The following is a 25,993-nucleotide window of genomic DNA, read 5'->3' as shown; positions in this document are numbered from 1 at the left end:
TTACAGAAAAATGCCAACGTAAAGCTTTCAGTTTATCATCCAGGAGTTTTTATTTTGTATATGAGAGATGACACAGCAACAGATGCAAGAGCAGGAGATGAAACGAAGATGATGATGATGATGAGACGACAGAAACCATGGATGTTGATATCCGACGGGAGGAGATGTCTTTAAAAACACCTGTTTGTGCACTGATATAAACTTCATATGTAAATAAAATACCCCGCTATTATTGCTAAGGCTGCTTGTCAGTTTACTATTATTGCTTAATAAGGATCACATCCTAATGAAACACAGAAATTCTATAACAAAATGGTAAAAATAATCATCATTAACTTAACCACTGTAACATAGCTTTTTAAATACTTGTGTATATTCAGAGTTAATTCTTAACGAGCAAATTTTCTAATGATTTGTCAAATATTTTGATTTTTGAGATGAAAGTAAATTTGTTTTCAGTCCTATTCAGATATCCGAGGCAGTTCTTTATAGACAAGTATTTATTCATTGACACATTATTGAAATAGCTATTAGACAGTTACCTTGTGTTTCATGTGATGCTCAACTATTTACATTTTCATGAATAAAGATATCACACCTCTTATGATGTACATCGCCATATAACTATAATTACAAACAAACGTTACATATTTACAATAACATGTGCATACCTGTATTTTAAACATAAAAAATAAGATTATTATGTGTCGTTATGTTCTTTAAAATATTGTGTATATAGTTTAATGGCACATTAGGTAGATGAACGCTTTATTTATAATTATCCTACTTCATAAAGTTTACTAATGCTTATTGATCTGATATTGTCTCGTCGTGAGATCGCTTATGTGCAGCCAATATAAACTTGAAGAGTAACACCACGGAGGGAGCAAACATCTATATATTCTCATCTTGGCTTTCACCGTGCAAACAGCCCCCTCTGTAATTTTCATTAAGTTTGTTGTATGATGATGTGATCTATCTCCCGTCTCCTGTCAGATTGAAGTGACTTCCTCACGGTAAAACAGGCGAAGTTGTGTGACGTTAGATCCAGGTAGGCGTATTAAGGGCGGGATTTTCTGATGCGCTGCCGTGCTATTGGCCTGACAATGCAAACGCGTCTTGATTTTGGCTAAGCGGCAGGAGGTCGGAGGCTATTGGCTCCGTGAGGCCCGTTTGAAGCCCTGGCTCGCACAGGCCCGATAGTGCAAAAGCGGCTATTGATCTGCTACAGCACCATGGGCTACTTACCTGGGCCGGGTTTCCCAAAAGCATCGTAAGGCTAAGTTGATCGTAAAAACGATCGTACGAATCATCTTAAAATTACGGGCCGTTTCCCAAAAGCTTCGTAAGTAGCACTTGAAAATCATCGTAGATCTACGAGTGGTCTGGAGTAATCGTTCTTTCATAAGTGCATCGTAAGACAACAGAGTTACAAGGTCACCTGCAGGACAACCAGCAAATTGCACTCCAGCAATGACGATAATGTAATGTTTTAAATGTATATATTTATTGATTCTTCTTTGTTTATTTGTTTAAATGACTTTAATATAATATATTTAAAATTAAAATGAGAAATCAAATTTAAATTACTAAACATAAATTAATAAAGAAGGAAAACAAATTTGGTAAATTTCGGTAATAGTTGGTACTATTAAATTGATAAATGGTTCCTACCAATTGCTTCTATAATTAATCTACAGTAAAAATAATTGTTTTGAAGTGAAATGGCATCTGATTAAGGAAACCAAATAAATATGTACAGTACAATGCAATAATCCCTAATAATAAATAAACATAGATAATAAAAAACAAATAATAATAATAATCTAAACTATTACATTAAATGCCGAAGGCATTTCGCAGTGGGACGAGTCCTAACTAAATACGGAAAATAATATTTAATAAATTATTAAAACATTTAAAAAGTCATTGAACAATAATGAAAATATATTATTTAAAATGTTAGTGCACATCGGCTGAAGATCATTAGCCTAAACAAGCTTTTGCTACAAATTCGAGTCATTCTATTGGTGACATTTCAGCACTTGACAAGTGGATAGCGACTCGTAAGTAGCACTTAAAACCCAGCTGCGAATGATCGTTTCACTTGCACCTTTGGGAAACGCACGTAAATGAACAACGAATTTTCGTTAAGTAGCTCGTAGAAAGCGCTCTTAACTCTTTCACCGCCATTGACGAGATATCTCGTCAATTAAGAGAAACCGCTTCCCCGCCAATGACGAGATTTTCCGTCTTTCCACAATACCGCTATTATCCACCAGGTGGCGCCCTTCCGCAACTTTTTAAACCCGGAAGTATTGCCCTATGGCAAGCGGCTGCATGTCCGTGTCTGTTTTAAAGATCGCTCTGAATGGGATCTCTATGAAAAGTCCGTCACAAAAATGGAATTATCTCTGCTTTTTGCTCAAAATGTGTTTTTTTTTTGCAGAAACCTACCCATATTCAAAAGCTGATTACAAAAAGAACCACTGAAGGTAGGATGAAACGGTTTTTTTTGTTTGAAAGCAGAGGGTCTGTTCTTTCATTTGGTATATGTATGTTTATATATTTAAAGAAGAACATTTTCTGAAAGGCATTAAACTTTGGTGAAAATCATGAAAAATGCTGGCGCTGGCTGGCAACTTTAAAAAAAAAAAACGCTGGCGGTGAAAGAGTTAAGTGCTAAGTTCAATCGTTATCGGGAAACCCAGCCCTGCTTGGTTGACATGGTATCCAAATGACTTTCTGCATTCACCTGTTTTGTCAAAATCACGTGTATTGCCCTGCCCACATCAAGGCTATATAACAACAGTATTTTCAACACTGATAACCTCCTTCAAGTCCTAAAAATGTGCATCCATCCTTCACAAAAGTAATCCAAACGGCTCCTGGGGGCTAAAGAAAGGCCTTACAGTAGATGCAGAGGATGGAGGCACAGAGAGCAGCAGCAATGAACCCTCTGCAAAGTGCGAACACACTTTTATCTGAATACAGAGCCGTCTAAGATGGCAGAATTACCAGAAGCTAATTATTTTCATTTATTAATTTTTAAATATGGAGTTTTTGTGACAAAACTGCAAGGATACCTTCAGAAGGCCTTTGTTTAGCCCCTGTAGCCATTTGGATTACTTTTATGAAGGATGGATGCACAGGTTTTGTACTTGAAAGAGGTGGACTCCATATCCTTACATTTTACAGTTTTTCTCGATTGCTAAGACACATTTGTTGAATGCTGCTCTCCTTTTCTCTTAACTGTGAACACAAAACCCAATTTTCAAGCTACATTCACAAAACCTCAGACTCATCTTGCAAAACCAAACTTTCACCTCAAAACAGTTCAAACTGTGCTCAAAACTGAACTATGTTGTCAAATCATGCCCCGAGTCAATACACTACGTAAAAACACTACAGAACAGTCACTAAACACTACGTAGAAAAATAGAAAACACAATGCTCAGACATGAAGCCTGAGAAATAAATGTTTATTGTTTACTGTAGGCTAAATGCATGTTGCAAAACAAAACAAAAAACTGTGCATATAGCACTGGTACAAAAAGACAAAACAGAAATCTTATGCAGAACATGGTCAATCACAGTAGCTCTGATTTCATCAGATATTACTGTTCTTTGTCTTCGCTGACCACCTCGACCTCCTCTCACACAAACTCTTCCTCTCAGATTTCTATCCATTGAAGGCCTCACAAACCAGTGCTCTCTGAACTGGCTAACTGTATACAGTATGTTCCCTCATATCATTAGCCACAAGTGTGATCAATTTTGAGTTGTTGTGTTTAAGTGGTGACACTTGTGCTTTAATTGTGTTTGACTTTTGTCACCTGTGTTCACCATTATGCACAATCACAATGAAAATGTGTTGGCAAGTTGTGTCTGAACAGGTGAAAAGTGCTTATGGTTTTGCCAAAAGAGTGATTGATTTAATCAGTGGGTTCAGGCAACTGAGCATTTGGTTCAGACAATAGGGTTTAGTGTTTTAGCAATTGAGAAAAACTGTAAAAACTATTTTCTAAAACATTTTCTAAAATAACTGAAAATCTGAAACATTATGGACATATGCATCTTGGACGGCTTGAGGGTGAGTAAATAATGGGTTTAACATATTTTTTGTCTGAACTATCCCTTTAATCACCTGATAAAGACACAATCTTAAGCAATATTGTACATGAACATTTAAAGAAATTAAAAGAAGTCATAATAATAATATCATAATATCCAAGGCTGGTGCACAAGGTTAAAGCTCCATTAATATGAAAATCTTTGACATTATACAATTATTTCTCATATAAGTGATGATATCTCCTTTATTCTGTCGATGTTATTCTGTAACCTTGTTTAAGTTTTCATACAGAACAATATCTTCTTGCTTTATTTCTCCTAAAAACATCAGATTATAGTTATTATCATCACAATGTTAAACATAAGTGATTCAGATCCATCATAAGTGTTTGTCACCTGGTGTTTGTGTGCTGGTGCACTTTCTGATGTAGATGTGAAAGCCTCCTAACAGAAGCAGAAGAAATATTATCTGTAAGGTCCACACTATCACAAACGTCAGAGAGACTGAACCTACAGTACAACACAAACACATCAAACAATATCTGTCAGTAAATCATTTCATTAAATCATCCACCCATCTGATTATTAATTATTGTATAAAAACCTCAAAATAAAAACAAAATCTTGCCATCTCATCCTAAAGACTTAAGATTAATAATTATTTCCCCTCACATTTACTGTACAACAATTTTTAGTTAGCAGACAGTATACGTGCAGTGTACACTGTGTAGTAAAAAGTAAGCAGTGCTGTACACTATTATGTTATGAACATACTGTAGCTAAATAAAAATAAAAACAATTAACATAAATAAGTTAGTTAAGTTAGTGCAGAACTTAAAGCAAAGCTGTGTTTGTCAAAATACTCTACTGAAATTGTAAATATAAACTCTAATAAAAAAATGTTGACACACTGATGGATGTCTTATTTTGTTATTTTCTTTATTAACTGTAAATAAGAAACGTGTACCCTCTCCTGAGTCTGATGTCTGTCTGTGATTGTTTAGAGAGGTCAGACGTGAGGTCACCGATGACAATTGTGTTTTGGTTTTTGTCATAAACATTATTTTAGCTATGATTGCACAGATAAATGATTCATTGACAAAACCCTGTAAAGTTTCTTTCTCACATCTACAATGCAGTTGCTCAACACTCACAGTTCAGTGATGAAAACAATCCAGAGTTCTGTGTGAGGGTGAAATTACTAGCAGAGAGAATCAGGCCGGGTGATGCGTGCTATTGGTCACTGTAGAGGTCACAGATGTACTTGTTTGTGTTATCAGACACAACTGAAGAATCATCTTTTCTCTCTCTGAATCTCACAACACATTGACACAAGTCATGAACTGACTGATAAACCTCAACACTGTTAACAATTAAACCTTCAGAGAATTAATTCATCTCAGTCACTCATTTTAGTAAATCAGTGAAGATTCATAGTTTAAAGCTCACTGTTACAATATTTTACAGTGATGTTCTTCTCTTCACAGTGATCTTCTTCTCTCCATATGCAAACTGTTATTTTTATTTAGGTGAAATGTACCTGTGTTTATGAGATGTTGTGAGATTCATCCAGTGTTATTATTCTTGTTGCTGTTGTTTTAGTAAATAAGTAAACATTCACAGTTTAAAGCTCACCAGGACAATAGTTTACAGTGATGCTCTTCTCTCCATGACTGATGTGGTTCTTCACACTGCAGATGAGGTTTCCAGAAGTTTCCCCATCCAGAATAATGTTGGTCTTATTTTCTTGTGGTAGTGGTTGTCCATTCAGAGTCCAGTTGAAGAAGAGTGAATCCCCCTCAGAGGAGCAGTATGCCCACCTCACCCCACTGATGCACTCGACTGACACTTTCACTGAGCCAATAGGAGCTGGAGGGAGGAACACTTCGCAGTCACATAATAAATACAACACACACAGGGTTCAGAATGGCACACTTGCTACCCATACAATTTCTGCAGTGTGTATACTGTGTACAGCATGCTCATATCTGTTTGCAATAAATAAACAGGTGCCGTCTACATACAGAGCATGAGATCCTGTACTGAACTGTACTCAACACTTCATTTCCAGTATGATCCAGATCGTCAAAGTTTAGCTGATAAACATGATCCTGTTATGCTATAACTACAGCTTGTTGTAAAGTTTTCTAAAAAAAATTATGAAACAGATATTTTTCTCTTTATACAGTATTTGATGTCAATGACAGTCGTTTGTTATTTTAAATTATTGCCAAATGAAAGGAACTTTTTATACTTTTTTCATACACCTTTTTCACACACAATTTTTCATACATCTGTAAAATAACTGCAACTGGATGATAACTGGAAACCATTTTGCCAAATTAAACAACTCATGTAATGTGACAGTGGTTTAGATGTTAATTTGATTCATAGACATGAAGTGAACACTGTGTAGAAAAGATCTGTAGAGAAAGTGTGATAGTATTTATTCTGATACACTGTTAACGATTTCCCTGTATTTTTACAGTACGGTACTGGCAGCACGGTTGCCAGCAAGTTACTGTATTTTGGGTTTACAGTACTGTACTGTAATACCATTTTACAGTACACAAACTAGTACTGTATAGTTACAAAGCAGTACTGTACTGTAATTTTACAATATTTTATTACAGTAGTCTATTTTTACAGTAATTTACTGTAATGTCTATATTGACCCATAAATACTATTTATTACTTATTACAGTTAATACAATAATATTATATAAAATAGATAGAGATTTAGGTTTAAATCTATAGTTATTAATATGGTAAAAATGCTATCCTTGACATGACATAATGAATTAAAAGGCAGTCCAAGCAATGTTTGTATTAAAATTTTATTTATAAAAACATTTAATCGAAACAAAACATTTAAAACAAGATTTTAAACAATAATAAACATATAATCAAGTAACATAAAATAAAATCAACAAGTATAAACAAGTTTGGAGACCCCTGCTGTAACATATTTAACTCTGGCAAATAGAACACTGTTCCATAGTTTGAAGTTTTCAGTTTAAAGTCCATCATCGACTAAAAGGTAACATTTCACTGTGGTAAAAAGAACACTGGCCCATAGTTTTAAATATTCTACTTGAATTTCATTGAACACTAAAAATAAATGCATTAAACTGGCAGACAGACCACAGTGGCCTTTACTTTGAAGTCGTCCATTCGAACTCAATCAGGGACTGCATGAAGCTGTTCACATGGGGGTTAATGGCCACAGCTTTTCTCTGCACCAAGTTCCTTGTCTTTTTGCTTGCTCCTTGTCTGGATGTGCACTTTTTCCCATCTTTGGAATTAATTCTATCCAGAAACCTGTTAGAAATATCATAAACATTAAGTCAACAAATATAAGATAGAAAAAGATTTTTTAAAAACTAAACTCAGCCTTGAATTTACTCCTATTCTGAAACCTTTTGCTCTTATTCTACTGTTCCACACCGAATTACATTAAAATACAGAAGATTCACTTACCTCGGAACAAACTCTTTCCTCAATGGACAGCATCCACCTGGATCATGTCATGATTGAATGTCCTGAACAGAAAGTACAATTGTTACTGATTTGGACACAACTTTTTATTCTGAAAACAAAATCTTTTGTCAATAAAGTCCAGGGACACCTCTGCTAAATAAATACAATTATTACATTTCTTATAACCAAAGTCTGAATATTTCTGTTTGTATATTTCTACATGGCAAACTAAGACAATTCTGTACATGTTGTGTATGGTCGTGTTACAGTGTTGTGTGTGGGAATTGTGAATGAGTGTATACATGGGTATTTAAAGAAGCTGTAGTGGTAAAGTGCAAACTTACCGAACATAATGTGCTTGGGTGTGTCTGGTGTCACCCGTTGTGCCTCCACATCTGCCTTAACTCCTGATAAAGTGCAAGGACACTCAGGTAAACTACAAATAAAAAGTGATCAGCACATTCCTGTGTACTTTTACATGTGACGTGAAAGCATTTAATATTGCAGTCAAAAAAATACATGACTTGTAACTGTACATCATGTACTTGCCTGGTTCCTTTAAAGATGATCCATCTTACCCAATCCAGCTTACAAGCAATGGTAAGACTGTAAAAAATACAAATTTTACAAAATCTGTTAGCCATAGAAATAAGTAGACATTGTAAAGGAAATGGAAAAAGAAAATTTAGTAATACTTTACTACAATAGTTTATTCCTTAACATTTGGTAATGCCTTAGCTAATATGAACTAACAATGAACAATATATTAATAATATTTGATAATGTTCATTGTGCAGAGACAAAGTGATTGATTTAAAAATGCATTAAGTGTTTAAATCTAATATCATGTTATGCTAACAAATCAAACCTTTCTGTAAGTGTTTAGTCAGTTGTAAAACAAATATATATATATTAGTTGTTATATTATATATTATATATAAATATCTAAATAAGTCTTTTTTTTTATTATTATTCTATAACATCTTGTCTACAGAAAATATCTGAAAATGTCTCGTTTAGTGCAGAAAATAGCGATTTATAGTGACAAGGTAAAAAGACTGCCCCTAATGTTTAACCCGGACCGGCTGCGGTGTAACACGCTATTTCACGCAAAGTTTTTTAAGTTAGTAGCTAGCTGCTCACTTTAAAGATAAACATGAACGCCTAAATCTGAGCAATCCTGGTGATGCCAGTTTCCTACACGATGTTATAATGGACTATTTTACATCCAGAGATGAAGGATCAGATGACAGAGACGAGAAGGCAAAGGTACGTAAATGCGGAGCCCATTCTCTTTTCGTGCATTGATTTGATGCGTTTTGGAAACTTATATATACTGCATGTAATGCATCTGAAGTGGTGGAAACAATATGCCATAAAAATGTATTTGACAACTTACTGGACGTGTAAAACGCTTTAGAGAAGATATTCTCTGCTTTTGCTGATAATACCGTAATATAATAACAACAACAATAGGCGCGGCAATCCCTTAAGTTCATCTGATATTAAGATGAGCCCAGGTCTGAATTATATTTGGTCGAAGTTAAAGCTGCGATGAGTTCGATGTATGTATCCAGTTAAATATGAGGTTTCTTGTTTTCACTTCTGTGGAGGAGACGAGTTCGGTACTACAGTATGCTGTGTACGCGTGTCAAGTCCTGACTGTTTACAACCACGAGTCAGCCTTGCCAAACAGTCGAACTTAACAAATGTGACCGGTGGGATTAAACGGGTTAATACTTTTCTCTGACGCTAACTGAACGGATGAAACGCCGAGATAAACGACCATTATGCTGGGACCGCAAGACCGCGCTGGCGGGTTGTCTTTGTCCATTTTGTTAAAAATATTCATTGTCACCACACTTTCAACACAATATAAACTCACCAAAACCCTCATAATTTAGTTAAAACAACCCTATATTCATTAATAAAGGTGTAAAGCGAGTTAAAGCAGCGGTAGACATCTGTGTGTAAGCTTACTTTCTGAGGGAGATTGAAACTTTGTTGGCGACCGTTTTTCTCTCTCATTGCACGTTTAAAACAATATTGTGACAAACTATTGACAACATTCTTAAACTAAAAATTAAGTTTTCATGAAACAGAAATATTTCAAACTTACCGAACTGACAGAAATCAATCGTCCTCCTTCAGGTGCAGCCAGGAGTTGTGCTCTGTCTGTGTGATTTGACGTTGGCGCACTTTCTCTGATTATTGCAAGTACACCTGACACATTACAGCAATGGCTACAGCAAGGTTACATCAAGACCAAAATATACTGTAAAATTTTCCCGCTCAAACAAATTTACCCAGAATGCATTATGAACTGCAGTACTGTACTGTAATGTACACATACAGTATAGTACTGTGGATTTTTACAGTAATGTACTGCTAAATCTACAGCGACATCTAACAGTGTAATCTAAAATATAAATTAAATTCCCAGATGCAATTAAATTTAAACAACCATTTACAGATACTTGGTAATTTGGATGAATTTGAAAATGAAAACATCTAAAGCCGGTGCACGAGGCTAAAGCTCCATTAATATGAAATTATGAAATAATTTCTCGTGATGATATCTCCTTCATTCTGTTGAAGTTATTCTGTTATCTTGTTTAAGTTTTCATACAGAACAATATCTTCTTGCTTTATTTCTCCTGAAAACATCACATTATAATTCTTATCATCACAATGTTAAACATTAATGATTCAGATCCATCATAAGTGTTTGTCACCTGGTGTTTGTGTGCTGGTGCGCTTTCTGATGTAGATGTGAAAGCCTCCTAACAGAAGCAGAAGAAATATCATCTGTAAGCTCCACACTATCACAAACGTCAAAGAGACTGAAACACAAACATCAAACAGTAGCCTCTTTCACACAGTAATTCTAGTAAATTACAATGAATTTATCAGAATGAATTTTCCAGTAAATACAAAAATGTGCTGTTCACACATGCAGTGATGTTCCATCTTTTTACCAGTAAGACATCATTCACACATTAGTATCAAAATACCGGTAAACTCGGAGAGAAAGCGGAAGTTACCTGTGGCGCGCGGCCGCAAGCTCCGTGTTGTATTTGTACACAATGGCGGGTTATGACTTAATATCGTCGGTCCGTATTTTGTTGTTTTCACATCTGTGGCAAACGGTCGCGAAGTTGCTCGTGACCAAACAACATTGCGTTAGGCGGCGTCAAACGGAACCTGTGTTTGCACATTAGGCTTCACCGAGGGTGTGCTAAGGACGTCGGCAATTTGGACAATATATGGTAAGCTGTTTTAAACAACTTTGAAGAAATGTGGATGTTAACTTCAGTTGTGCTCGACTTTTAAACAGCATGGGTGTGGAAACGAACGTAAACAGTGCGGTGGTAAACGCGTTATCTGTTTAAAAACGTTCTGATTGGCCCGATCTGTCAGCGTGGTCTGACGTCGTCCGTTCTAAATGCCGGCAATCCTATATTTTTCGTTCACACATAGCACTTACCTGTAAATTACTGGTAATCTTAAAACCTTTCTTACTGGTAAATTGGGAGCACTGATTTACCGGAAAGGTTCTGTTCACATATGACATGTTAACTGCAATTTACCAGCATGCATTGCGACATGTTCACTTCTTTGGTTAATATTTACTAAAAAAGATGACTGTTTTAATTTTTGCTGGATTTATTTATGTTGTTATGTTGTTAATGTTAGTTATATGTTGTATTTAGAGTAATTTTTAAAGAATTATGTTTGTTCATTGTTACCATGATTGAGAAGTGTGTGTTCAGTGTAGAGGGCAGCACAATGAGTTAGCGCGCATCATTGTTGCCTCACAGCAAAAAGGTCTCTGGTTTAAGTCAGACAACGACTTTGTTTATGAGATCTTTCTGTGTATACTCCCACAGTCCAAACATGTAGATTACTTAAATTTGGATATACTAAATTACTCTTTACCCAACTTAGTCACTAGTTGAGTGAACATAGAAATTTTCTTATTACCTAATCAGTTTAAGTTGACATTACTCAGTAAATTGAGTTAGGTGAACTACATCATTCAAAAGTTGAGTAAACTCAAAAAAGCTGTGCAGTAGTGATGGAAATTTTCGTTCATTTAGGTGACTCGTTCATTTTCAGTTCGTTCACCAAAATGATTCGTTCAGACTCGTTCACTGATTCGTTCAGTGACCATTTCTTAATTTTACAAAAATACGCCAATAGGTGGCGAAGATGTGTGTCATTATGTGTTTTAAGACAATGAATGACTTTTTGCAAAAACTCATTAGTTTTTAATAAAGCTCAAATTGTGAAATACTAAGCATAATTTTATCAAGTTACCGAATATATTAAGACACACGTACATTCATAGTACATCTAATCTGGATTTGTTGTAAATAAAGACTCCCGTGCATGCCTCCTCTGGTTCGTCAGTCATCAGATCCTCGTTCACGAATCATATAATTTCGGTCATGCCATTCAAGACTTCGTTCAGACGCAGATGACTGATTTAAGTTCGGTGAAAGGGTGGATTAAAGTATATAGACATATAAAACTATATTAAACAGAAATACCAATTTTTTCAACAGTAATTACCTTGCTTATCATTTGTATTAAGGTAAATAGTCCGCCTAAACACTATAACTTTTATTAAAATAAAACCACATGATTCTTTCACAAGATTGTTTACGTTGCACTCGCTATCTATACGATCTCTCTCATTCATTAGGTTGTAACCTGTACCAGTCATTCAGTTTGTTTAAGAACGCGATCTCTCTATCTCTCTCACGTTCGTTCAGACTCAAAACAGCGGCTCGGTCAGTGAAGGGCGTATTCATTCAGTACGTTGAGCCAATCATATGCTCGGCCACAGCTTATACTCGATTGCCATTGGCTCGTAGTTTTGTCACTCTTTGAAGGCGGAAAGAAAGCCGCGCATCATTTGTCCGTGCTCCTCAAGAAGGGAGGGAAATTTCAGTGAACGAGAAATATGAGTCAATGGATGGCGTGAACGAGAACGATTCGTTCACATAAAAGATTCGTTCAAAAAGAACGATTCGTTCACGAACGTAACATCACTACTGTGCAGCAAGTTGCCTTGAAAATTTAAGTTAAGTCAACTTTTTATTTTTTACAGTGTGTTTGTATTTAATTGTATTTCATTATCAAACTATAAGACTACTACCTAATTTCCAACATGATCTCACAAAGTTCCGTGGTATAGTCACAGAATTGTTTGCTCATTTATCCGTGTCATTGTCACGGATCTCCGCATTTTTTCGTGTATGTACCACGGACTTTCTTTTTCGTGTCAGTTTCACGTATTGATTACTCAATTGTTTTTCCTATTTTTAAACCTTTTTCGCATGGGTTTGGGTTAGATTTGGGCTTTGGGTTAGGATGTCACTTTAACTATTGGTTTATAATATTTTTTCCATACTTTTAAACAATTGTCGCCTGACGTTAGGGTTAGGAGTTGGGTTTGGATGTCATTTTATGTTACAGAAAGTCGTTCTAACCCCAAACCCACGCGAAAATGGTAAGAAAATAGGAAAAACAATTGAGTAACCAATACGTGAAACTGACACGGAAAAGAAAGTCTGTGGTACAGACACAGAAAAATGTGGAGATCCGTGACAATGACAATGAATTTTAATATGCAACATGCTACTCAAAATTGTAAAACCTCGAATTTAAATTAAATTTCAAGCTCGATCAAGCCTCTCACAGGCAGCCGTTGCAGGAAAAGGTGTATTAGACCTTGTTCACACTGTCAGTCCAAATCCGATTTTGGTGCATATCCGACAGGAATCCAATCACATTTAGAATGGTGAACGGCTAAAAACCACATGAAATCTGTTTTTTTCTAATCTGTTTCAGGCTACATCCAGAGGTGGTTTGAAATTCGTTTCAAATTGCATTTCCGGAAATCGATTTCAGTCTTACCGTCCTCAGGGCCGCCTTAACCTAATGTGAGGCCCTGGGGCTGAGAGGTTTTGGAGGCCCCCCATACCCTCAATTTATAGTCTCATTTTGAAAAAAAAAATTGTAATATCTATGTAATCTACATCACAAAATGTAGTTTTCCCTCTTTGACCCAGAAAACACCATATTATCATTAATAACATATCACTGAGCCCACTTGAGCATAAACACAAGACACTTTATTTAACAACCACACACAGCAACTTGTGGTGAAAATAAAACCAAAAGTGTTTATAAGCTTTATGTTTATATAGTTTTTGGAATATACAAATTTGCAGAAAATTGCCACTCACTAACTAAATGCTCACCACAGTTGTAAAAATATAAGAAGTTAAAGTTAGTTTTAAAGTGAAAATGCATTAATGTTAACAAAAGATAAGTCTTTATAGACAGAATCTTGTTTTTTAATCAGTTATTTATTTTGTAGGCTATTGAAGATATATTGTATTTAGTATTTATGCATACTACGCATGTAAAACGAACACGTATGAATATGCACAAAACAGACAGGGAACATACCTGTATATAAGATCTTTAGATAAGGAGATTATAAATATGAATGGTGCGATCAGGGGATGATCATTTGAGATGGTCTTGTCACGCTTTGACTTGCACATTTACCGTTGCGTCGTCTTTCTTAACCAGATGTGTGTCCTGTGAGCTAACATCGCGTCAAACTACATCGCTCCAGCTGCGCACGCGTCCCTGATATAAACGCGAGTAAACTTAAACTTTATAACAGCGAACAGCATTAATGTTCGGGAACTCCTTTTTTTATTTGGCGGCACAGTTTCTTGCGCACGGTTGGAGAGACTTCTGCATGCCAGAGACGCAGCTGTACGAGCACAGAGAGAGTGAGCGCGCGCGCGAAAGAGAGAGAGCTTATTATGAAATTTCAGAAATTACTCTTTCATTTGTTGGTGGATTATTTCCCGTTTCTCTGTCACACCCAGTCTAACATGCAGGAATTCCAAGTTGACAACGCGCACTTAATTACATTACACGGAATTGAAAATCTGTTACGTCTGATATTTTATTTCACAGTAAGTTACCACGGACCAATCAGCAGCCATGTAACGTGCAGTTAGAGTGATTGACAGACAACCTGAAAAGTTAAAAAACAAAATTAACGTGAACTTGGGAGGCCCCTGAGCTTCAGGCCAGATAAGCCCGTGCATTAAGGCGGCCTTGACTGTCCTGATCGCATTTGTATAGCTTTTTGGTTACGTCATGCTGTCACATCACATAAAACACGTCAGACGTTGAGGCAGATTGTCATGCCAGCGCGACGTCATTGCCATAGAAACATAATAGTGCAGATAATCCTGAAAACGGCTACAGGACGCACAGATCGGATCTGAACAGTTGTGATACACAATGTGGACAGTGAGTCTGTCGAATTAGATATGCACCAAAATTTGGACTGACAGTGTGAACAAGGTCTTGGTCTTGATAGAGAGGCTGCAAACAGCAGGAAACGTGTCACTTCATGTGTTGTCGGTTTCAAAGAGGCAAAAAATCTTCATCATTAGATGAACTGTTGGCCAATTCCTTAGTGGGTCCAAAGGCTCCAGAATAAATAACATTTAAGTTAAACTGGCCATCAGCGCAATTCAATTGGTTTGATAGAGCAAGCGAAAATAGATCTCTAAAATAGAAGTACTTTTTGACTGTAAATAAAATTGTAAGCAGTAAAAAGTTCTTTTTTTCTTTAAAAAAAAATGTAATTAAGTAAAAGTACAGTAATAAGTAACTTAAGTACAGTAATCAAGTAAAATTCCTTAAGTACTTTACAACTCTGGTTTTGGGTAACAATCATGTTTAAAGATTGCCCGGTGACCAATGGCACAGAGTGATGGTAGCATCTTGTCTTTAAGTATTTCACAGTACACCGGTGTATTCATGATGCGGTCTATAAAATTCAACTCTGACACCTGCAGCACTCATGCAAGCCCACAGAAGAACACTACCACCACCATGCTTTACTGTTGGTACCATGCATTCTTTGTTGTACTCTTCACCCTTGCCACACCATACAGTTTGGAACACCTCAGAGCCACAAGGATTAATCTGTGGGTCATTACTCCAAAGTATAGAGAGTTAGAAACCCAATAGTCTTTACCTTTCTCAATATGTGCTTTAGCTGTTATGTGGAGTGTAAGGAACCCAAATGCAGACAGTGGTGGATGAACACTAAAGACTTTTATTGTGACAAAAACAGAAAGCAAAACCCACGAGGGAGCAAAACAACATAAACTGGATACTTAGTGAACACTAAACTAGACAGGACACAGGACTAAACTATAACACTAAACTGCATACACTTAACAATAACCTAGACAAAACACTTAATATAAAACACTAGACTTGACAGCTTAACAAAGTACTCACATGAATTGGAAACAATGCACAAGCACAGGACAACAAACACAAGGATCTTAAAAAGAGGACAACTAATGAGGGCAACAGGTGACAGGAGTTAAACAATGAAGAGGAGGATAACAAGGGAGCGGGGTAAAAGAGACAAGACACAGGGAACACGTGGTCTAGTAAACCAATACTGAGACCACGTGAACCCACACAAAACATGGGTCTGTCATGATTCTGCCACAAGACTAGATTAAACAAAGGACAAGATGGCCATGACACTAGCAAAAAGGCTTTATGTGCATTGACTTTACCAGTGGCTTCCTCTATGAATGACAGCCATGCATGCCTTTCCTTTGCACTATACGTCCGTCGTGTGTTGTCACAAGGATAAAACCTTGTATGTGGTTCATTCACTTCATGTTTTTATAGAAAGCTTAAACATGAATCTCTCGTTTTCCTTCTTCCGGTTACTTTTACTTTTTTAATACTCAAGTACAATTTTAATGTGGTACTTTTTTACTTTTACTCAAGTATAATTCTGGCCAGATACTTTTACTTTTAATTGAGTAAAATTTACACTCAGTACTTGTACTTTCACTTGATTAAAATTTTTGGGTACTTTTTACACCTCTGCCCAAAACACACATCTAAGGTCACTAATTCATTTTAGAAGAACCCCAGGTTGAGGTACGGGGAGTTCTGAAAAGACAAGCAGAACGTCATTTTCCATCCAGGATCTAAAAGAGGTCATTGTTCAAGAATGGAGAATTAAAGATGTAACTGTATGTTGTCAACTTCTTTATTCAATGTCTAGAAGAATTAGTGCTGTTTTTTTAAAGAATGGAGGCCATACAAAATATTAGATTGCTTTTTTAAAGAATTTTTGTAGGGTGTACTCATGTTTGCATCACCTCATTTGATTTAAATGTGTTATTTTTCATATCCTTAAGATGGTAAGTGACTTTCACTCTTATGTTAAGAAACATAAATGTTTTTTAAACTCATGGCTGTAATCAAAAATTTAAAGTCCAGACCTTATGACACAGATGCCATCATCAAGAATCAGCCCATGAATCACAACAGTGGTGAGTTTCCTACATGTTGCAATATTGCGTATTATAAAAACTCATGATTCCCATAGTGTCACCACTGTTGTGATTCATGGGGTGAATCTTGATGTCTGCATATGTGACAAAAAAATCTATATGTGGTATTACTGTTGGTAAACTTTCAGGGAAGTTATAAGACCCATGTGAGTTTTGTAATAAATTATCTTTGCAAAAGATAAAATCTTTTAGCACTCTTAGTGTTCAAAGACCAGACACCAATAAGAAAATGCCAAGACTCAAATACCCAACTAAAGGAATCACTGATCTTCATTATGGTGAAAAAACATTTTCAATAAAACGTCAGCATATAAATCTCTGTTGGTCCTACTTCAAAACATTGTAGTTGATTGTAACAGAGATTAAACTGTTTTAGTTTAACAGAGATAAGGCACATTTAACAATTATTTAGTGGACGAGAGAGAGAGAGAGAGAGAGAGAGAGAGAGAGAGAGAGAGAGAGAGAGAGAGAGAGAGAGAGAGAGCATTTAAGGTGGAACTTTATCTATGAGCAGTGCTATGTTTTTGAACACTCATTCATATATAAACATTACGGTCGCACTTTATTTTACAGTACGTACAATTTGTACAGAAGTGTTTGATATAAGTTTTCATATATGTACACTATAAATCCCTGTCATTTACCCTAACTTGCCTGCAAATACTAAATACTTAAATTGTACATTTATTTGTAAGTACAGTAATGTTTCTCGTTAGTTACAGTATACCTACACTATAAGTTTGTATCTGTTATTAACCAGTACTTAGTTACATAATAACTATACCAAGCATGTATCACTGGTAAGTCCAGTAATGATACCAGTTAAATACCATGTAGATACCTAAAAGTAAGTACTAGACATTTGTCGGTAAGTACAACTTATTTATCATATATGTACAAGGTAAGTACACGTACTGTAAAATAATTGCTTCCAATATAGCATTACATACATGTCACTGTGAGGCAAACCCAACCATTGACTATCATACACATTAACTACTGGGTAAATTCACTAGTACATCCATGGTAACTGCATGGAAACAGGACGGTAAAATAATGTGTTGATTTTTTACACATTTATTACATAGGACCTAACACCTAAGATATAGCATCATATACATGTCACTGTAAGGCAAACCCAACCATTGACTATCATATGAATAACTACTGGGTACATTCACTAGTACACACTTATTGTGTATATACAATTTGTAAGTACAGTAGTGTTTGAGATCAGTTATCATATATGTACACTATAAATACCTGTCATTTACCCTAACTTGCCTGTAAATACTAAATACTCATATTGTACATTTATTTGTAAGTACAGTAATGTTTCTCGTTAGTTACAGTATACCTACACTATAAGTATGTATCTGTTATTACCCAGTACTTATCTAGAGTTACATAATAACTACCAAGTATGTACCACTGGTAAGTACAGTAATGATACCAGTTAATTACCATGTAGATACCTAAAAATAAGTACCACACATTTGTTGGTAAGTACAACTTATTTACCATATATGTACAAGGTAAGTACACGTACTGTAAATTAAACTGCTACCTAAAATATACATAAATAAATACTCTTATAATTGCACTCTTATTATCTTGTAATTGCAAAGTTTTGTCAGTGAGTCTTCATTAAAAAACATCCATTATGATGAGCCTTGTGTTCTACAAAGGTGGAATGGTTTAATAGTTTTAGGCAAGACAAACATATTTTTCAGGAAAAGCAATGTCTGGCCACATGCCAATGTCCACAGACTACTAAATGTTTGGCAAGTTTTTAGGGTCACTCTTAAGGGGCCTCATTTATAAAATGCTGCGTAAAAACCATCCTACATTTGATCTTACGATCATTTATCAAAAATGCGTACGTGTGATTCATAAACCGAACGTACGCGCAAAAAACGCGCGTACCCCTTTCAAATCTATAAATCGCAAATAAACTTGAACTTATGCCCATCCCAGCAGTTTCAGATCTCCGCCTTTAAACGATGCCTAATTAATGTCACAGACATATAAAAGAGCACTTCTCAACGTTTAAACCAAATTTCGAGCAGCAAGATTGGCTTATATTTCCAAAAACCTGCAGCAATCAGACAAGCAAAAGTGCGTACGTCTGCTCAGACCCTGACGTGGCGCTAAGCACTTTTCCACGTCAAAGACAGCTTTTATAAATATGCACTTTGCCGTGGATTTTTGCGTACGCAAACTTTACGATCAAATCTGTGCGTACGCACGCTTTATAAATGAGGCCCCAGGCCAACTAAATTCAATTTAAGCTGATAATAGTAAGTTTTACTGGCGTTTTCGCAGCAGCTGCTATGAAAACCAGCCATTTTGTTGAATGTTTTGCCACTCAACAGGGCGAGCTCCGTCGTGGTCAGGAAAAGTGACGTCGTTGCATACCCTCTTTACATTAGGTTTTTTGTGTCATATAAAAACAACAATTTTATCCCGAATTTCTGTGATAAGTCTTTATTAACAGTCATAAAGTATCAAAACAGAAACACAAAAAAGTCATTACTTTAAACAGCTTATGCTAAAATAACACAGAACACAATAGTAAAAACAGTTTGAGACCAAGACTCCGTCTGAAAGCACTAAATGCTGCCTTTGGAGGAAGAGATCAAGACACGTCTGAATCCAATGTTTGCTTTACTTCCTGTATCCTGAGATACCTTCATCAGGTTGATTTCTGAAGGCAGTGGATGTATCCTTCACTTCCTTCAATGTCACAGAATTCTATGTGAAACACAGTGTCCAAAAAAGTGTTTGGAGCACAGTATTTGTGTAAATAAACTTTTATATAAATTTTCACTTTTTCCAACTTATGATTGCATTTCTAGGAAGAAATTTATATTTCTAAATATTCAATAAATTCACAAAGGTGCTCTTTGTTTATATTTTGAACAGAATTCTGTTACATTGCCTATGAAGGCTGTCTAAATGTGTTCTTTGCAAAATATACAGTGCTAAATATACTGTACAAAGAATATGCTATATATACACCTTTCAGACCTAATTTATACTTGACATGTGTGTAATTCTGACTCAAGTAGAGTTTAACTTTATGCTAATCACTTGATAAAGTAGACACAAACTTAAGCATAAGTGATGATATTTCCTTCATTCTGTCGATGTTATTCTGTAACCTTGTTTAAGTTTTCATACAGAACAATATCTTCTTGCTTTTTTTCTCCTGAAAACATCAGATTATAATCATTATCATCACAATGTTAAACATTAGTGATTCAGATCCATCATAAGTGTTTGTCACCTGGTGTTTGTGTGTTGGTGCGCTTTCTGATGTAGATGTGAAAGCCTCCTAACAGAAGCAGAAGAAATACCATCTGTAAGGTCCACACTATCACAAACGACAGAGAAACTGAACCTAGAGTACAACACAAACACATCAATGTAAGGATTTTGTCTTGTTTTGTGTTTTGTACTTTTATTTTGACACCCTGTTCTGACTTTTATTTTGATATCATGTCATGCCATGCTTCTCACTTCCTGTGTTTTTGTATTAAACCGGTCAAATCTGTTCACTCCCTGCTGATTATTGTTTAACCTACCTAGCATTCTACCTGTTAACCTGTATCCTGTTTTCTGTTCTGTGTTTGCCTGTTTTTGACCCGTGCCTGTTGTTTTGGATATTGTTTGTTTGCTGCCTGCCCTGACCTATTGCCTGTTATTTGGATACTCTTTTGGAGTGAACTGACTGATAAACCTCATCACTGTTAAGAATTAAACCTTCAGATCAGATAATTAATTTATCTCAGTCTCTTGTTGTTAATCAGTAAACATTCATAGTTTAAAGCTCACCGGCAGCCCCGCCGCTCCCATAACGCGCATCACGCGCTGTGCGTAGGGCATCACTTGCTGAGGGGGCACCAAAAATAATAGCCTAATGAAAAAAAATTATAATGCTGAAATTATTTCATTAGTCTATAGAAATATTATTAGGCCCTTTATATCCATGTATATGTTACAAAAAAGGGGGAACGAGATAATTTAATGTCTCTAGTCTAGAAAGTATGCCCCCAGCCTTTGATGGTCCATGCCGTTTGATCGCGCGGGCGCCTGACGAAGTTTGACAGAGGCCGTTTCTCAATCCGAAGGCTGCAGCCTCCAGAGGTCGCATTTACAGGCTGCATACGTCATCAAAACTTTCTTATTTCGTAATATTAATGATTATAAAGTGAACTATTATTCTTAGTTAATCGTAAATTGTTGTAATATGCTTATGATTTGCTAATGTCTAATTAACTGAAATAAACCAGGCTTGATGACGTATGCAGCGTGCATATGCGACCTTGCGCAGGCTGCAGCCTTCGGATTGAGAAACGGACAGTCAGTAGGCAATTTTTGGAAATGGTCCCGAAAAGACAGCAGGAGTCAGGATCGGAAAAAAGAAAAAGGAAGAAACTGCGGGATGATGCCCGTGCATCACTTGCAGCTAAGTCCATCATGTTTAATCTCTTAAATAAGGGAAATGCGCATGGGCTGCAGTAATGCGCCTCGAACTTGCTGTGCTGATATTAATGTTTAGCAAACTATGTTGTTATAATTTATAACTTCAGTGCAAGCTAAATTAAGAAACATTACTGTAAAACATTACCTATGCATATGCATTTTACAAATAACTGACGCAGCTGTTACTTTCTTTACTACGTTTCTTTAGATATTGAGCAGCAGTTTATTTTGTGGTTTATTTTGACGTGACGGTGGTTAAAACTTTCTCAGTAAAAGTTAACATTAGCAGTCAGTGCACATGTTACAATTCATCACTTTAAATATATATAAATATAAAACGTCATGATATGAAGCAAACATTACTGTGGCACTTCTCTGAATCTTTGTTTTATTTAAGAATATTGAGTATTCTTGTTTACTTATTGATGTTTATTTAATGTAATTTATTTAAAGTGAAATTGTACTTGGGAAAACCATGTCTGGATTATTTTGATAATTTAAGTTTGGTAATTTTTTCTGTTTTGCTATTCTATAAAAGTTCGCACTTTCAAATGTGTAGTGCGTGTTGGCTAAAGCTGTGAAGATTTTACTTTCTGCTATTAAGTATTAATATGTTTGGCAATAAAAAATTAAACTGGCAAAAACAAACGTTGTTTTTCTCAGGGTCGGGGTGGGGGGCATTATAAAGGAATTATGCTTAGGGCACCAAAATGGCTAGCAGCGGCACTGCTCACCGGTACAATAGTTTACAGTGATGCTCTTCTCTCCATGACTGATGTGATTCTTCACACTGCAGATGAGGTTTCCAGAAGTTTTCCCATCCAGATTAATGGTGGTTTTATATTCTTGTGCTAGTGGTTTTCCATTCAGAGTCCAACTGAAAAAGAGTGAATCCCCCTCAGAGGAGCAGGATGCCAACCAAACCCCACTGATGCATTCGACTGACACTTTCACTGAGCCAATAGGAGCTGGAGGCAGGGACGCATCACAATCACATGATACAACACACACAGGGTTCATAATGACTTACTTGTATACTCCTCATACTGTTTCTGAACAGCATGCTCATATCTGTTTGCATGTAATACTAAATAAACAGGTGCAGTCTACATCCAGAGCATCCTGATCCTGTGCTGTACTTTACTCAACTCTCATTTCCAGTATGATCCAGGAGGTCAAGGTTTAGCTGATTAACATGATCCTGTTATGCTTTAACTACAGCATTTTTATCTAAAAAAGCATATATTTAGACTGTTATGAAACAGAAATTTTCTTGCCAAATGAAAGTGTTTAGTGAAATACACCTGTAAAATATCAGCAACTGGGTGATAACTGGACACAATTTTGCTGAATTAAACATCTCATGTAATGTGACATCAATGTAACATGAATGTGTAATAAAAATATTTCTGCATAATACACACCGGTTTAGATAAGAATTTAATTAATAAACAGTTTATGCAGTGTACACTGTGTAGAGAAGATCTGTAGAGAAAGTGTGATAGTATTTATTCTGATAGAGAGTTACTTTACCTTCAACATTCACTTGAAGTTCTGGTGTAGATGTTGCTTTGCCCTGTGAGTCAGTAAGCGTTAATGTGTATCTCCCTGAATCTGCTCTGGTCACACTTTTTATAATCACAGTGTCATTATTGCCGTCAGATAATGTAATGTCAGATCTTTTATAATAAAAATCAAATTTAAAGATTCTGTTATTGACTACTTTATAAATCAAAGTCTCTTCTTTCTTTAATTCCAGTTTAACTATAGGAATATCCTGAAACATCCGTAGAGAGAGTTTGTCTCCCAGAGCTGCATAACAGGTTTCTGTCTGATTAAAAGTGCAGTTCTGATCCACACCTGTAGACCAAAACACACACAAAACATCAAACTTTTATTATAATAGACAGACTCTAAGGGGCAGTTTCCAGGACAGGGATTAAACTAGTTCTAGACTTTAAAAAAATGTAAGAGCTGTCCAAACCAAAAACAACTTGCACTGACATTGTCACGGTTTAATCTGTGTTCTGTTTTGTGTCTGATACCTGGACATTTCCCTCATTATTCATCAGAACAACTGTTACTCATTTCACTTGTGTATAATTGCCCTGTCTCTTGTCTTGTCAGTCGCTGGATCATTGTCTCTGAATGTCTCTGTAACTATAGTGTACGTCTTAGTTCCTGTTCCCAGTTTTGCCTGCCTGCCTGTTTGTTTGTTTATTTACTGTTCAGTGTTCTAGTGTAGTAATGCAAAGTCTGATGCATTTCTGCGAACCGACTCTTTTCAGACAGTTCGGCTCATTGAACTGGTTCAAAAAGCCAATTCACCGGTTCTTGATATCATCAATAAATTACATCACAACACATTTATTTTCTAACTACTTGTATCACTGAAACATTCAAATAAAGTCGTTTGTGTCAACACATTAAAACATTCAAATAACGTTGTTTTTACGAAGGCATAGCTGATTTATTGCCTTTAATTTACAAGTTAGTAATGTTTGTGGTCACAGTTTCAATCACGGATCATAAATGCCAGATACAACTGACCAGTTTGACTAGCCTACAACTTGGATAAGATTCCTAAAAGACACTGATGCACAGTTGCGTATTTGTTCTACATATCCTAAGTTAAAGAATAAATAAACTTGTCTTTTAAACTCATTGATGTTCCTTAAACAAATAAAATATGATTTGCATGCACAATAAATTGTACTAAAACTAAAGCTTTTTAATAAAACAACCATATCAAGAAACTAATAAAACAAGAAACTTTGTGCATCAGGCTAATTCAAATCCTCGGTGATACACATGCAGTGTCAGCAACTCATTTGTCAGAATCGTCTGCAATCCTTGCCTCGGCAATCATCAACAAACTTCGTTCGGTTCTTTTTCAGTCCGACATGCTATTCGGCTGTGCGTTCTCAGAACCTATGTCCAAAACTAAAGTTAGATTTTTAAACCGGCTCGACTGGTTACTTCCTGAGAACCGGTTTTAAAAGAACAATTCGTTCAAGAACCTAACATCACTATTCTAGTGCATTTGTTAGTAAATGTTCATCTAAAGAACTTGTACTTGCTTCCTCCTACCTGTTTCCCGTGTTGTGACAGACATATCTTAAAATACATTATTACTCTTTGTTTTGCCACAAAATGCACACAAATAATGTTTTCTTTAAGGCATGTTTGTTAAAAATAGTTATATTTTATAGGTAAACTAAGGCCTAGTCCTGGTTTAAGATAATCCCTGTCTGGGAAACCACCCCTTTGTTTTCTGCTAGTGTAATTATTACTCTCATCATAATTTAAAACCATCAAAGCAAAATATTACAAATGAACTCACATAATTAAAACTCTTGAACATAAAGAAATGTATAAGACAGACATTATATTTGATCAGTGGAGCATCTGATCTCAGTTCTATTTTGTCAAATGGTGCTATGCAGGTGTAAGTGGTTACAACTTACGGTACTACATAATGCCAATTGACAAATGAGCTGTTTAAAGATGGGTGCTATAGCACTTAAACTGGTTCCCCTATGATTACAAGACAATGAACCACTTTTAGTGCAATTTAGCGCCATCTTTTTTGTGTATAGCTGCCCACATGTGATTAAACAGCATTATTTAACTTGAGATGATCATGTACTTACATGAGCCAATCTGAAGCAGAACCAGCATCAGTACAAAGATGATCAACATTTCACTGAAGTTTCCAGAAGTCCATCAACAGTGTAAAAACAGAGTCCTGAAGCAGATTGTGAAGTATGAAGATCTTTCAGTCGTGTTTCTCACTCTGACAGATCACATCTGCTTATACTGGACTCACAGCCTTTACTTAGAATCAGGAAGCTTAATTGGAAATGATTGGTCAACAGTTTTCACCAACAGACTGGGCAAGAAAACAGAAGTATATAACATGTCTTCACAAGAAATATTTATAAAACCCCATATAAAATCACTTGCTCATGTTACTTTAATAATACATTTATAAAAGGGAGCAGAAAAGAGACAAAAATAACAATACAATGTGCTTGATTCTGATTGGTCAGCTGTGACATACCCAGGGATGTATTCCAGAAAGCAGGGTTAACTTACCATCAGATTAACCCTTATCTCTGGGTTGATTAACCCAAAACTTGCGTACTCTGGTTATATTGGTTTCTAGAAGTGGAGAACATTAGTGTTACATTAGTTCCCATAGTAACATGTTCTATATGTTATAATATTTCCTATTGTCATGATCCTGTCAGCCCTGTATGTCTTATGTGTTTCATGTGACAGGGTCATGGCAGCCCTCACTGTTGTCTTGTTTTGTGTGGAGAGTCACGTGGCCTGTGTTTGTGTTTTGTGTGCCTCGTGCTCTCCTGTCTTAAGTCTTGACCCCGCCCCCCTCGTTGCCTTGTTAATTATTCATTATTAGTTTACGCCCTTCACCTGTGTGTCCTCGTTCCCTAGTTTAGTTCTCCCCTATTTAAAGCCATTGTGTGTGATGTCCTGTGTCGGATCAT

At 36.0% G+C, this 25,993-nt stretch overlaps 2 protein-coding genes and 2 long non-coding RNA genes across 4 annotated transcripts in view; all 4 read right to left on the bottom strand.

The window, feature by feature from the left end:
* Nucleotides 1-25,993, bottom strand: part of LOC135752256 (pregnancy-specific beta-1-glycoprotein 7-like) — a 79,472-nt gene that overhangs the window by 35,168 nt on the left and 18,311 nt on the right. The gene's annotated exons all lie outside the window — the stretch shown is intronic.
* Nucleotides 3,864-6,220, bottom strand: LOC135760230 (uncharacterized). Its single transcript, XR_012335235.1, has 3 exons — nucleotides 5,710-6,220; nucleotides 4,471-4,584; nucleotides 3,864-4,392 (listed from the first exon to the last, which is right to left on the bottom strand). It is a non-coding gene; the product is annotated as an uncharacterized lncRNA (long non-coding RNA).
* Nucleotides 6,946-7,975, bottom strand: LOC141280907 (uncharacterized). Its single transcript, XR_012335261.1, has 3 exons — nucleotides 7,899-7,975; nucleotides 7,555-7,616; nucleotides 6,946-7,395 (listed from the first exon to the last, which is right to left on the bottom strand). It is a non-coding gene; the product is annotated as an uncharacterized lncRNA (long non-coding RNA).
* On the bottom strand, nucleotides 19,483-25,330 carry LOC135760211 (uncharacterized). The gene is made up of 5 exons (XM_073812177.1): nucleotides 25,136-25,330; nucleotides 23,016-23,342; nucleotides 22,217-22,450; nucleotides 20,284-20,397; nucleotides 19,483-20,205 (listed from the first exon to the last, which is right to left on the bottom strand). Exons 1-5 carry the CDS (start codon nucleotides 25,182-25,184, stop codon nucleotides 20,147-20,149), a joined length of 783 nt encoding a protein of 260 aa, XP_073668278.1. The 5' UTR covers nucleotides 25,185-25,330; the 3' UTR covers nucleotides 19,483-20,146.

Source organism: Paramisgurnus dabryanus, chromosome 16 (assembly GCF_030506205.2).
Source record: "Paramisgurnus dabryanus chromosome 16, PD_genome_1.1, whole genome shotgun sequence".
Taxonomy (NCBI): domain Eukaryota; kingdom Metazoa; phylum Chordata; class Actinopteri; order Cypriniformes; family Cobitidae; genus Paramisgurnus; species Paramisgurnus dabryanus.
Note: the sequence above shows the minus strand (reverse complement) of the source record. Positions and strands in the feature narration are given on the sequence as shown.